Source organism: Nannospalax galili, unplaced genomic scaffold, assembly GCF_000622305.1.
Source record: "Nannospalax galili isolate Female #2095 unplaced genomic scaffold, S.galili_v1.0 scaffold72, whole genome shotgun sequence".
In the NCBI taxonomy this organism is placed as follows: domain Eukaryota; kingdom Metazoa; phylum Chordata; class Mammalia; order Rodentia; family Spalacidae; genus Nannospalax; species Nannospalax galili.
In genome coordinates, this window is record NW_008336933.1 from 2,304,176 (window position 1) to 2,319,176 (window position 15,001).

The following is a 15,001-nucleotide window of genomic DNA, read 5'->3' on the forward strand; positions in this document are numbered from 1 at the left end:
AATGCAGGGGTGTCCCGAGCAGAGTGTGCCTGCACAGAGATTGCTGGGCTCCTGGGGCTAGCAGTAGAGTGAGTGGATTTAGGAAGCAAGGAACATTTGAGAGACCAGAATAGAGCCACAGCAGAGATGACGAGGCCTGGACTGAGGCCACAAAGAAATGTCCTCTGGAGAGACATTCGGGTGGAATTTCAAGGGACTGGATGAGAGAAGAGCTGACATTGATTGAGATAGAGGTCATGTGATGCCAAGTGTCCCTCCTCCATCCCCACACCCCGCATCTCCTCTCTCTCCTCTCCTCTTTCTTGTTCCCTCTTCCTTCCTCACTCTTTTCAAGCACTCCACAGAGAGGGGATGCCAGCTGCCATGGTGACTCCCTTCTCTCCTTCTCCTCTGAATGTCCTTTAATAAACGACTGTAAGCTTGCCTCTGGCTCCACTTGGTCCCTATTTTCCCATGTCAGCTACTGTAGCTATAACTTCCTTGGCATGTTCTCTGTGAAAATATACAATTCATTAACTTAACTCGGGTTCTTTCCTTTATAAGCCTTACATTGAAAAAAAAAAGTGAAGCAAACAAACTTTCCAGGACCTAAGGGGGACATCCTTATTCAGAGACTGTCTTCCATAAACGTGCATGGGAATTACCTAACTTTGAGTGTGTAAACAACCTGAGCTAATGAATTCAAACTATTTATTGTGCACTCAGAATTCTTTGCTGACTCCAAACCCCCAGTCCTATCTACTTGGTGATACTTTTTTCCTACCTTTTATTTCTTCTCTAGTCTGACCCAAGGAGAAGCCACGCAGGCACGAATGCCATGTATAAGCTCCTACAATACATCTCTGCCATGTACACCTTATTTCCGATATTTATAATAAGGATGCCAATTTTTGTTACAGTCATTGCATTATCCATCTGGGAAGAACATCTGGATGGTTTGGGAGAATAATCCCAGCGGGGCAGGACTAGGGACCAAGCACCACGTCTATACTTGCATGACTGCTAAGACTGACACTGCCTGAAATTCATTTTAATTGTGATAAACTGCACATAGCATAACATCTGCCATTTAAACCACTAGAAGTAGCATCAAATATGTCACACTGTTGTGCAGCCACTACACCAGTATCCACCTCCAGGACTCTTCTTTCCTTCAGACTGGAACTCTGAACCCGCTAACCACTATCGCCCCTGTCCTCCTCTGGCCACTTCTCACAATGACCATCCTACACTTTGTGTCTCTATGAATGTGACACTATTGATTCTACCTATCAATAGAATTAAGTGTCCTTTTCTTCACATAGAGCCTTCAAGCTTCACCCATGTTGTAACATGTTCAAGTGGTTTTCTTTTTAATGCTTCATTTTATTAATCCACTCACCCATCAATAGACTCTTGCCATGTTTCCACCTTTCAGTCATTGTGAATCATGTTGCTATAAACTTGAATGGACTTGAATCTTGATGTCTCTGCTTTCAAACCTTTGAGTATATTACTCCGAAGTAGAATTGTTGGATCATATGATAATCCTCGTTTAAATTTCTAAGAACCTCCGTCTAGTTTTGGCTGTGGATGCCCCATTCTTCAGTCCCACCAATAACAATTTCTCCACATCCTCACTAACACTCATTCTCTGTGGTCTGATTTGTTTGGGGGTTTTCTCTATAGCCATCCTGATGCAAGTAATAAGGTGATGCCTCATAGTTGTGATCTGTATTCTCCAGCTGTTAGTCACAGTAGGCATTTTTTGATGTATTCATGGTCATTTGTGTTCTTTGCGGATTGTCTCTCCAAGTCATTTGTTCATTCCTAATTATGTTGTCTGGGGTTTGTTGAGTTGGATGGGTTATGTATGTGTTCTGAACGTTAGCCTAGCATTACACATACGATTTGTGCATATTTTCCTACATTCCTTAGAAACCTTTCTACACTGCTGCTGGTGTCCGTTGATGCATAGAAATGAGCCTGTGAATTTCACACTCCTTGTCCCCTTTTGCCTCATCCTAGTCCTGAACTCCTCTAACAGACAGCCACATTGGAATGCTGTTTCTGAGATCTGGCCTAACTTCCATTATAAGAGACCAGTGGCCTCAAAGAAGAGTTGCTGAGAAACTCTCATTGTGCCATCCCTCTGTGAATATGGCTGCTTAGAAACTCTTGTCAGATGACCACCAAGTGCCAGGCACTGTCCTGTGAGGCTTACACAGGACATACACATGCAGCGAGCCCATGTTCTGCTACCTTAAATCTTACAGCAGCTTGGTACGGTGTAAGCTTGTTGGACCATCAGGCTACACCAGCAAAGGTGAATAATCACTGAAGGTTACATAGATAATAGGTGTCAGGGTGAGCATTTAAGTCACAGAAGCCTCTTCCAGAGTCTATGCATGTAACAATTATAAGTGGTGGCTGGTGCACCATTTCCCTGTGTCCTATTTCGAAGTTATTTTAGACATTGGCATTCCCAGTACAGATAGCTTCCAGCAAAGTGCCTTTTTAGACTTCACTTTCCCGTGGTGGCTTCTCTCCCAGGATCTCTTTTCCTTACTGTGGCTCACAGATGCACATCCTGTTCTGTCATCACATGAGCAGGTTTGGAGCCTCCTAGTGCTGTATCCCTAAGACTGTAGATACCTGTGAGCTAAAATTGGGAGCAGCAACTAACCCCCTGGCATCCTGTCTTAAAGCAACGATGTTCCATCTCTGCCTCTCCCAAGCCAACACTTGGGGAGCTAAGAGCGGTTGCAGTTGCCTCTTAGGTACCCAAACCAATGGCAACAAATACTCCTTTGGCTGAAGGCAGCAAATGGACACCATCTTCACAGGTCTGACGCCTCAGTCAGCAGTCCATCTCAGGAAAAGAAGTGATTTACTCATATGCTCACACACCATCCTTGGCTAGCCATGTGTTATGTGCTTCCCATGTCCTTTCAGTAAAACAGATTTTAAAGGATTAGATGGAAAAGCCCCACTTACGCCATGAAACAAGATGTCTTATTAAGTCAAGCTACCAGGACATGACACCCTTATGAGAATGCTTCAGGAATTGACAGACGTTCCTTGAGGCTGAGCTTCATCTACCCATACTCCAGTGCTCCATTGAGCCTGGGGAGACAATGGCTTGCTGACTTCCATGGTTCTGATCATCTTGGCTTTTTGTTTCATGCAGGATTCTGTGGATCTACTCTCAGACAGGAAACTGGGTGTACCCTGTCTTTGCCTCACTCAGGCCACTGGGTATTTTCATCTTTTTCCTTGTTACCTACATCCTGAGTGTGAGCATCTACCTGCTCGGAGAGAGACTCAACCGCTGGAAATGGGGTCAGTGTTTCCCGCATGCCCACAGAGGTTCCTCTTTCTTACCCTCTCTCCACTCTTCCCAAAAACAAGAGGAAAAATTAGTGCAAACCAGAAGGTCATGCTTTTAATTGTTTGATGCCTTTATCCAAAGGACGTAATTGGGTTCTATGAAAGTCAACAAAAGAAAAGCCCACTGCAACTTGACCTTCCCTCAGAGAACTCCATCAAAGTGTCTCCTCTCGTCCCTCAAGTAACATCTCATTTAACTAAAAACCAAATCTTTAGAAACGTCAGAACCCAGGGAACAAGGTGTTAATGTCCCAACCAGGAGATAAAAAAATCCTATTAGGGTCTTCTCTCACTCCTTTCACGGCTTGAAGGGCACAAGCTGTTAAAATGTCAGTTTCTTTTGTCCATACAAAATGCAGCTTTCATATCTAAAGACAGTTTATTCTGAGTTAAATATAAGTGTATTAGTTACTTTTCTGTTGCTGTGATAGAAATATGATGACCAAGAGAACTTGTAAAAGAAAGAGTTTATTTAGCTTACAGTTCCAAAGGGGCAAGAGTCCATCATGGTGAGGAGGCATGGTGTCTGAGGTGGCTGGAGTGGGAGCAGAAGCTAAGCATTCACATCTTCAAGCAGGTACAGGAAGCCGAGAACAACTAGAGATCTGGCAAAGCTTAAGAACTCTCTAAACCCACCCCCAGTGTTCTGCTTCCTCCAGCATGGCCACATCTTCTAAGACCTCCCAAAACAGCACCACCAGCTGGGGACAAAATGTTCAAATACTTGGCGCTTATGGGGGACATTTTCATTCAAACCACCACAGTGAGTAACCATGACCTGGAAATGTGGGTTCAGGTTTCCCCAGGTAACATGTTCCTCCATGAAAGAAGTTACACAAACATTTACAGCCAGTACTCTTAACCATGAGCCATCTATCTCTCCAGCCCATAAATCAAATTTTGACCAGATATTAATACGCTTGTAGGAACAACAGGTTGGTCTGCATGTTAGAGCAAAATGGAGAAAACCCTGTTATAGGTTTCCAAAGCTATCTGATAACATTTTAAACTTTGGGGTTGGTGAAGCTCGTGATCTGCCAAGTTAACACATTATAAAGCTTTTATGTAACAGTCAGTGGGACAATAGGTCAGATACAGAGGTGGGCAACAGATGGCAATTAAGGGGAATGAAGATAGCACAGGGCAATCTCAGTTGTAGATTTGGAATGTCCCCACTCTCCATAATCACAAGGTGCTCATTGGTCTGCTGAATTGTTAAAATGGGCATGCCTTTTTTCAGGGAACTTCAGTTCATACTTTTTTTTTAAGGAAATGGATCCAGATAACTGTCTTGGTGATTCCGCCCTCAACAGAACCTTCTCAGATGAGTTCTGATCCCTCTTCTATCAGCTCGCTTCTCAACCTCAGTAAAGCAATCCCAAACCAAAAATTGCATGCTGTGCTGAGATTGGAATTCTCCGCTAGACAAGAGCACTGGGCGTTGTGCATATGTTAGTACTTAAGATTTCTAATAACAGGTGTCTAGAACCGTGTGTCTGCTAAGAAAGGACACCTAACAGCACATTTTGAAAGCGAGGATTTCGTTACCCATGCCTTACTTCCAGCTCATTTTCTCCTCCACTCAAATTGTGCCTGTTGAAAAGTAACTAGATACAACAGATAACCAGGTTACAAAATGTCCTAGTTTGTTTCTTCACTGCTGTGACAAAATACCCTGACCAATACCAACTTGGGAAGGAAAGGGTTTATTTGGCTTACATCTCCTGGGTCACAGTTCATCATGAGGGAGCCCAAGGTAAGAACTCAGGACAGGAACCTGAGGCAGGAGCTAAAGCACAGGCCATGGAGGAACACTGTTTACCGGCTTGCTCTCCTGACCCCTGCTCAGCTTGCTTTCTTGTGCAACACAGACCCACCTGCCCAGGGGTGGCACCACCCACAGTGGGCTGGGCCTTCCCACATCACTCAACAATCAAGATGCCCCATGGACATGGCCACAGGCAAGTCCAATGGAGGCAATTCCCCAATTGAGGCTCCCTCAACCCAGGTGTGTCAGGTTGACACTAAAGCTATCCAGCACACAAAACATTCATGTTTTTTGTTTGGTTGGTTAGTTTGGGTTTTCTTTATCACCCAAGGGGACACACAAGAATTCTACCTTGATTTTGTATATGAAGAAGGTGAAAAGCCACCTATAGTCCCGAGCCCCAACCATTCAGGTACATGCCATTCTGTTCCATCAAAATGTAAATGACATCTCCTGCCCTGAGTCTCTGGGTGCCTCTGGTGCAGAGTGTAGTTTTCAAGGGCTTTGTTTGAGTTACTTCCAAGGGGTGGGCGAGTCCTTGGAGAAAGAGGCACACAACTTGGATTTGTCACGTTTTCTACTTTTGACAGACTTTGCTTATGAAAACCATAAAGGTGGTATCTTCTATGGAAGCAAACATTTACAAAATAAATACCTAAACAAAAAAAAAACTAATTAAAATGCTAAAAATACTTTCCTAAACCCCATATTCCAAATCCAGAATTTCAAATTTCGTGGAATTATCCAGAAACATATATGTTGACATTTCAGATGTGCTGACATCTAATTCTAACGATTTGCCTGATATTTGAAATTCTGGATAAAGATTTCTGATGAATTTTCCAAAATCTGTATTTTAAAAGACAGAAATGGAATGAAGGAAGGAAGGAAGGAAGGAAGGAAGGAAGGAAGGAAACTAATCCACTTGAAATCTGTCAGATGTAAGTGCAGAAAAGCACAATTACTTAGAGCTCAAGAACAATAAACTTTTAAATCAATTATGTTGAGTTTAACCATGTTTAACTTTTAAATTGTCTCTCTATAAGAGTTAATGTTAAGCATCTATTGGATTAAAAACTAAAATTTCACCTCTAGTTCCAGGGAAACTGATGCTCTCTGGCCCTGTCAGGCACCTGAATGAGCATGGTATACATAAACTCATGCAGACACACATACAATATGCATAAAAATTAAATATTTTTGTAAAATAAAATTTCATGATATTTATTATCCTTTGAATCACTACAACAGAAAGCTGTTCTTTGTTGTTTTGAGACAGATTCTCACTCTGTAGCCCCAGCTGACCTGGACCTTGCTATGTGCTCCATCCCAGGCTGGCCTGAATCTCACAGAGATCTGCCTGCCTCTGCCTCCCAAGAGCTGGGATCAAAGCCATGAGCCACCATGCCCAGTCTTAGAAAGCTGTTCTTAATGCGCTTTCTTGCTGTGTAGTGTGTCTAATTCTCCTTATAGTTAGTTCCCAATGAGCACGAAAGCCAGCACCAACATTTACCAAGAAAATGCAAATATTCATATAAGCAATCAAGATTAATGTGGATAAAGATATGTCTCTCATGGTTTCTTAAGAAGAGACTAGGTGAAAAGTTTTATATTGCATCAGAATAGAATAATGTGTTAAACACTGAACAAATCATCATTAATTGCAAATAAATAAGAATTAAAGGAGAAAATGAGTGGGGCACGGATGGTATATACCTGTAATTCCAGCACTTGGGAAGCTGAGGCAGGAGAAGTGATCACAAGTTCAAAGCCAGTGTAAGCTGCTTAAAGAACCCTGTCTCAATGGGGAAAAATAAGAGAGAATAGATCCCTCAAAATTCCATTGGCACTTAATTCTTTTAAATCACAAAAATGAAACAGAGCCATCTGTGTGGACCCCTTTTCCCAGTCTCTCTTCTACTTATTAATACTTTAAAGTTTCCAAAAAAATAAAAAATAAATAAAAATAAAAAATTTTCCCCAGTGTACAGAAGAAAGCCCAAGCCTTTAAAATGCCACACAAATGTTCTGTGACCCCGTCTCTGTCTTCTAAATTTGCTTTTATTCCCTTCACATTGATGCTACCTCTGACACCATGGGTTTGTGTCCCTCTAGTCCCGCAGCCTTTTCCTGGCTCACAACTACTGATTCATTTCAACTTAACTTCCTCCAAGAGAACTGCCCTTGTCTGCCCAAGTTAGACTCAATGTCCTTCCCAACTGCTCCATGGCTTTTTCCACTATCTTTTAACCAACAGATTTACCATTTTAGCATCACTGCTTTTTACAAGAGCTTTAGGGATTTATTTTTGCAGAAAGTCTTGGGGTTCTTAAAGGTTAAGGGTATTAGCCATCTTTGAATTCTTATTTCTACTAGCTCTCCCAATGACTGAGTTGGAGCAGATAGTTAAAAATCTATGGGCTTTTCTCTCTAGGTAGGAAAGGGGAATTCTTGCAAAGGCATCCTGGAGACAGCACTCAAAGGGGAAGCTCTAATAGGTATAGATTAGTGTATTGGACCAGGAATTTAAAGTATAGGCTGGTAGAGATAAGGTGTACTCACCAGGCTCCAAGTATTTGGATATTTGGTCCCTAGTTTATGACACTGTTTTGGAAGGGTCATGGAACATTTAGGAGGTATGGCCATGCTGGAAAAGTATGTCATTGAGGGTGGAATTAGAGAGTACATAGCTTGCCCACTTCCACTGGCTTTTCATGCCTTCTGTGCCTGCTTGAAAATGTGAGCACTCAGCATTCTGCTCTGGCTGCCTCTACCACCTCCTGCCATGCCTGACCCACCATGATGGACTCATCCCTCTGGAACCAAAAACAAAATACTCTTCATTCTATAAATTGCCATGATCATGGTGTTTTATCACAGCAACAGAAAAGTAACTAATACAGAGAGCTATTGAATAAGAGGTTTGTGTTGAGGCAGGCAGTATAAAATAGGAAAGACCATTGAAATAGCCACTGCCGTAATGCTTTCCCAAGGCAATTCACTGAACCCAACAAATAGTCTTCAGATTTTCAACTCAAAGCCTAGCAGGAGCTTTTTGTGCTTGGAGACACACAATTGTCAATCTTCGGGAATAGCATTTCAAAAAATTTATTTTGTGTTCTGATTATTGGAGTAATAAAGTATATGATTATATGTAATATCTGTGGTCATATTGATGAAAACAATACTTTCTTTGCCATATCGACATAGAAACATTAAATATTTGTACTAAACTCTCTCTAGCCTTTGGCATACCTAAGAGAGGATAAAGAAAAGACAACATAAATCAGGGGTGGATCGAACTCCCTAGCTCTCAACTAGCACATTTCCCACTGGGAAAAACTCCCTTCAATCAAGACCTATTGGAGCAAACAACATTACTTCCCAATAAGAGTTTGAAATCTACTTTATGAATGTCATTTAAGAAAGATAGATGACCTGTTACTATGCTGACAGTTCCCATGTAATATAGAAACACGGTCAAAGCTCAAATGTGAGGACAAAGGGAGCCCAGAAACAGCTCAGCTCTGTGAGCATTCAAAACTAGGGACCCACTCCATCTCCATATTCTAGAAACAAAAAGAAAAACATGATTTCTGAAGTATTCACATCCTGTAAATCTCGACAGAAAAAAATAACTGTTGGAGCTCCACACAGAGAACTGTGTGGGAAGGTGCCTACTCCATGATATGAGTATATTAGTCAGCTTTTCATTACTACAATGAAATGCCTAAGACAGATAAAGGGGAAAGTTTTATATGTACTCACTGTTTTAGAAGGGAAAGTCCTATTGATTTGGCCTCAGGTAAGGGTAGTAGATGGTGACAGATCATAGTTAGTGTTTGTTAAAGAAGGGGTAAGAAAATTATTACATCTCAGACTACAAGGAGAGGGATAGGTGGGGTCAAAGTCAAACCTTTGAAGCAACTAACAAATAATTCCATGACACCTGCCTCTGAGGATATGCCCCAATAGCTTAAAATCCTCCGATGAGACTCCACCCCTCAAACAAAAGTTCCTTCACTCCCAACAACACCCTGAAGCCAAGATTTTAATCCCAGTGGAGGTGTGGAGGGTTCTCAGATCACACCCATAGCAGAGCTGTGAGTACTTGGACATTTCCTAGCATTCCACCTAGCTAATTAGTTTTGGGTGCAAGAGACTCAATCTAGAGGAAACCCAGACACCTACTGTCCTCTCTCAACAGAACTTAATGGCACCTGCTTTTCTCTGAGTCTTCATATTTGGCTGTTTCCTAAACAAAGGGAGCACTGGGGCCTGAAGAGAGAGGTTACAGTTATATCAATGCAAAGGGCTAGGGGTTGGTAAACACATAGATAAAGAGAATTTTTGGAAACCTGCGAGTCACTGCAGAGGAACAAAATTGGAGAAATTAATACAAACCAAGCCCTTGAATAGGAAGGCAGTAGCACGTTACTTAGTTGACAGATGACAGAGTAGAGGGATAAATACACATTGACGCAGAAGGAACTGTGATCACGTCTATAACACAGAGAATTCACACGAAAGAGGAAAATAAGTAGAAACATAAATTAACCCGATATGAAGACTATAGAGCTGGGTAGATACCAAGGCTTTGCCACAGTGACAGCCTGGGCTGATGAGAGGAAAGCAGGGATGGCTATAAGGATCACGGGATAAGGAGGTGGCAGTCTAAGGAAGATGACATGGAGGAGAGAAAACACTTAGAAATAGTATTGATAATATTTGGCAGCAGGCAGGAAGGCTAATGAACTAAGGAAAGGTTACTGATTTCAAAGCTTAGTCAAACATTCTCCGAATGTAATGCATCGTTTCAGCAGAAGCTGAAACTTGTTTTTGGTGTTTACCAAAAACAAATCCATGTGTCTACATTTTTAACTCAGGCTGATATAAATTGATTTGGCAAGAGGCCATGGAATGACCCCAATTATGTATACATCCACTTTATTTCCTAATCTGATGCCATCTCTTTGTCTCCTTCTGCAAATTCTCTGTATTTGCCCATCAATGTGTGCAGCATACAAACCCTCACCCAAAGCTGCAGCCATGAGAGGTTGCTCTCTGAGCTCTGTGAAGGAAAGAGCATCACTGAGTGACCAGCTAACCATGTGCTGAGCCCCAAGGCAGGAGACCCCATTGCTTCCTGTCTTTGCAGTAGTGGTGCCTGTTAATCACAGCTCTTTTTCCCTTGAGAAAAAGTGCCTTTGACTGACCACTGCCCCAACAGGGGGAATGTCTACCTACATAAGAATACCTATTAGGGAAACCCTGACATCTGAAGTCTCTGCTTTTGTTTGTACAGGTGCCACGATGAAGCCATGGATGAAGGTGAAGTGACTACATGCCATGTTCCAAGAGCCATAGAAGAAGAAACATAAGAACTGTCCATTTCTACTATTGCCATTGTTATTATTTGCACTGCGAGTGGTACAGAACAACATAAGTCAAAAGGACAGAGAATGATGTATTGATTTAATAAAGGATTATGAACGTAGCTGGATTTGAGCTCTCTTGGTTTTCTGAAAGGCTGATAGACAACTCCTGCCATCTCAGAATTTGCTGCCTTTGCCTGACCTCTGTGGAGGATGGTTTCTGGCCAAATTCTGGACAACGGCTAAAGAAGCTCATGTAAACTTGCTGGTAGAGGATGTTTAGAGAAAGAGAAAGGAGGAGAGGAACTTAGAATCATCTAAACACTTCACCTTCAGAGGAGTACGGTGAGGACCCAGATGACAAGTTACATACATCAAAATTAGTGTCAAGCTGGCATGGAGGTATGCACCAGCACCTAGGAGGCTAAATCAGGAAGACCCTGAATTTGAGGCTACACTGAGCTACAAAGCAAGACTTGGTCTTAAAAGACCAAAAAAGAGAAAGAAATGTTACTTTCACAATGAAGACAAGGGCTTCTGTCTCACAGGCCTTCCGATTCCCAGCTCTGAGACAGTTGTCAATAATCCCAATTTCTCTAAAACATAAGTATTTTTTAATAAGATAGTTATTTTCACGTATTTCTATTTTTCCCTTGATTTGGAAATGAAAGCTGTTGCAGTTGTCTGTAGCAAATTCGTGGAAACAATGAAAATAATTTGCAATACTATTGGGAAGTCTGTCAAACATTTGGGGCAGGAATAAACACATTGAACCCAAGGATGCTGCTGTCAATCAAAAGTCTCTTGCATTTGAATATTGGTTTGAATGTAAGCATGGGTAAATCACTGTGAAATAAATGTGTGCATGTATGTGGAGAGGACTGTGGGGTATGCAATTAACATGAAGGGGCTGAGGTCACTTCAGTGCAGGGCACTTGGCTGAAAGAGTATGTGTTGGACAAAGCTCACGTCAGGCAGGTCACACAGACTCAAGCTTTGTTTTTCCTGGTGGCTTTCAGGGAATTTTTCTTAGTGTTATCTATTCACCATACATAGTGTGGATTTCGTAAAAAGATAATTTCTTTTTTGAGTATATCATGCATTTTGACCATATCTCATAGCCTCCCCTTTCTACCCCTTCTGTTTTGTATTGTAGATACACACACACACAAATATACACACGCACATACATACACACATATACTCATACGCACATACGCACATACACATACATACACACATACACACACAGAGAAAAAGAGAGGGAGAGAGAGAGAGGTCTATGTATCTATACACAATCTAGTATCCTCGTGTGGAAGAAACTATTGTCTTATTTCACGGAACCTGGCTTGTTTCAGTTAATATGGTGATCTCTAGAAGCATCCACTTTCCAGCAAAGGGCATAAGTTCATTCTCTGCGAATGAATAAAACTCCACAGAATTTCTTGTGTTTTCTGTATTGGGATTTTCACAATTGGGATTAGTCCATTGGAATTTTTTTATCACCTGTATTCTTTAAGTGGAAGTATTTGCAATGTTCAAATGGGACTAGGTTCTCCTAGCACCGTGGTGTTGCTTCTCCCCACTGATCTGGAACTAGAACTTTGTCGTTGGGCCATGAGCTTGTGTGCCTAGACACCAGCTTCTATTCCCAGTATTCTACCTAGAGCGGAATGCAGTGTGCACAAGCAGCCACAAATGATAGATCGAATCACTATGAAGACACAGTAACATCCAATTAAAACCAAGACGTATCTCAGCAGGAGGTGAGTGCTAAGCCTGCCTCTGTGTATCCATTGTGGGTATGAGGGTGCTAGGCCTACCTCTATGCCAGCCCTTGTGTGGGGGGTTGAGGGTGCCAGGCCTGTCTATGGAGTCCATTCTAGACTGTTGCTGAGGAAAGATTTCTACCTCTTGCAGTTCTGACTTGGTTTTTCCTCTGGTTGGGCATTCTGCGGGCCAAGTCTCAAAGTAGTCCTGTGGCACTTGTTCTGGGCCATCTCTCCAGACCCCTGGGCTCTGTTTTAAGCCATGTTTCCAACCCTGTGTGTTGTCCTCCCACTGGGAGCACCCACCTGCATGAAGCAACTCTGGACTCTCTCCTTCCATTTTGTTGTCCAAAGTTTCTTTTTCATGTTTCTTCCACCAGCACCCACCTCCTAGGATAGCTACCCTCCCACAACCCCCAGTTTATTCCTTGGGGTTTCGGGTCTTCCATCCAATAATGCCATCTGCCATCTTCTACCTCCTAGGGCCACTTCTTGAACAACACAATGGCAATGTCTGGTGGTAGGAAAACTGAGAGAGCCATCTGGGGTCGTATGGGTTGGGATGTGGGCACCATTGTGAACTGTACCTCAGCTTCCCAACCTGACATTATCTAGGAGAGGTTTGGTAACACGGATACCAAAAACAGCCTTGAAAGATTAAAGAGGCAAAATATTCGAGGAAAGATGAAAAGACAACAGGCAGTAAGAAACCTGTTCTGCCTCTTCTCCTCTGTGGCTGCTGTGTGCTGAGCCTCCAGAAGTGCTCCCTGAGCTGGGAGCTCCTCCTCCTCCTCCTCACACCTGCTGCTGTTTTTAACCGCTTTGAGCACCTGGTCTCAGCAGAAGCCCATGAGCAGTTGTCACAGTGGAAACTCCCCAAATATGAAGCTTACAGGGGATCGCCCAAATTTTCCACACCCTAAAGATGACTGGGGCCGCATACCTTCAGAGTCATAGTAAGCTTTTGCCCGAGGTGAACCCGCCAATGTCTATTTATGGCTTTACTATCCCAGGCACCAAATTAAACCTTGATGGCAGCATAGCTGGCCACTGTGTAATTCTGTTCTGACACTAGAAATACCTCAGACCTGTGTCCCACTGGGCACATGCACAGCAAGTAGACAAGTGCTTCTTGGGGCTAGTACAGCTTAAATTATGAGCCACAAAGCACTTACAATGAACACTGATTAAACTTTCATGAAAAGACATATTGTATTTACTGCCTGGGTAAGGCTGTGTTGGGCCCTTAGTAGTTAGAAAATGCTAAGAGACACCAAATGATGAAACCAGCAGTGATATTTGAATAGTGTGGTATAACTGACAGTCTCCCATTTCAACCTCACAAAACTTTGTAAGTTTAAAATGCCAATGCTTTCTCCTCATTTTACAATGAGTAAACTGATCTTCTGATGGTGGTGTGCTGGTAAATGTTTAACAACCAACTCTGGAGGAAAAAAAAATAAAACCCTGATTCATACTGTTGGCTCCTTTCCATGGTGTAAACACTCCCCCAGTGGTCTGTTTAAAGGTACCAAAATGTCACCAGACACTGCGCTGGCAAGAGATGTGCCCAAGCCTCTGCCCTCTGGTCCTGGAGCTCAAGGCTCCAGCAGACTTCTGAGTCCTGAGCACAGAAATGACAAGGCCAGATTCACAGGGATAGTTGATTCCCCAGCCCACCATCTTCTCTTATTGCAAAACAGAAACATGATCAAAAACAAAACCAATTCTGTATCTAGCAACGCTAGACAGGAGAAAGTGGCTAAGTGTTGTGGGAAACCCTCATCCAGGATGAGGGGGAGGAGCAACACCCTCTCACCACCACTGCAGCTTACCACCTATTGATCGATATCTAAGCTATGTTCCTGGGTCCAGGGCTCTCATAATGTGAAACCAGTTTTGAATTAGGGGAAATACTTACCTTGCTGCTTAAAGCAATACACTCACCTCTTCCTCCTCCCATAGGGTCACACATTCCCCAAGCTATTTTGAGCTCCTCTGCACCTACTCAATTGCAGTATTTGTCATAACAGGAAGCCAGTTTCATATACAGTAATCCCTAATCACATTGAGCCTGTATGTGGGGCGCTTGAGGGGGCTGGGGAAGGAGTGAAGGAGGCCAGGTTTCCTCTGAGGGGCTGAGCCCTGGGCCCATCCCGGGATTTACTCACCTCCTTTCCAAGACCCAAGATTCAGAAACCCGATTCATCCCATAGTCAGACAGCCTTGTTTTCCTTTCTTATGTAGTTGGTGCTTTTTTTTTTTTTTTTTAATAAGGCATTTTGAGTAGGCAGCAAAGCCAGTCAGCTGTTTATTTATAGCTGCAGATTTTCAATGCTGTATAAATTAAAGTCATTGCTGAATGAGGCTCGCGCCCACTCACACACGCAGGGCCCCTATCTGTGAGTCCTTTCACACAGTTTGACTGTACACAGTCTAAAATGGGAGAAAATGACATGCTCAGAGTCAAATGATGGAGTCACAGCTAAACGGCAAAGCAGAAAACCGGCAATTATTTTTCACCGGCACAATATGGGAAATACGGCAGGTGCAATTATCCAATATTATTTAACAGCAGCACCGGTTTGTGCTGTAGGGAGAAAATAAAGGTTTCTGTGTCCTGGAGAGGGAGGGATGGAGAGAGAGAGAGAGAGAGAGAGAGAGAGAGAGAGAGAGAGAGAGAGAATACCTAGCTATTTTTAAAAAAAAAAAAGGGAAAC

General features: G+C 42.7%; 1 protein-coding gene across 2 annotated transcripts in view; it reads left to right on the forward strand.

The window, feature by feature from the left end:
• Adtrp (androgen dependent TFPI regulating protein) overlaps window positions 1–10,635 on the forward strand; it is a 73,052-nt gene extending 62,417 nt beyond the window's left edge. Inside the window, exons 5-6 of one of the 2 annotated variants that reach the window (XM_008831679.2) lie at window positions 3,170–3,321; window positions 10,443–10,635. In XM_008831679.2, coding sequence (XP_008829901.1) covers window positions 3,170–3,321; window positions 10,443–10,477 — 187 coding nt within the window. In that variant the 3' untranslated portion in view covers window positions 10,478–10,635. The remainder of the gene's footprint in view (window positions 1–3,169; window positions 3,322–10,442) is intronic. The other variant, XM_029562831.1, reaches the window with a different exon arrangement.
• The last annotated feature ends 4,366 nt before the right edge of the window (window positions 10,636–15,001 follow it).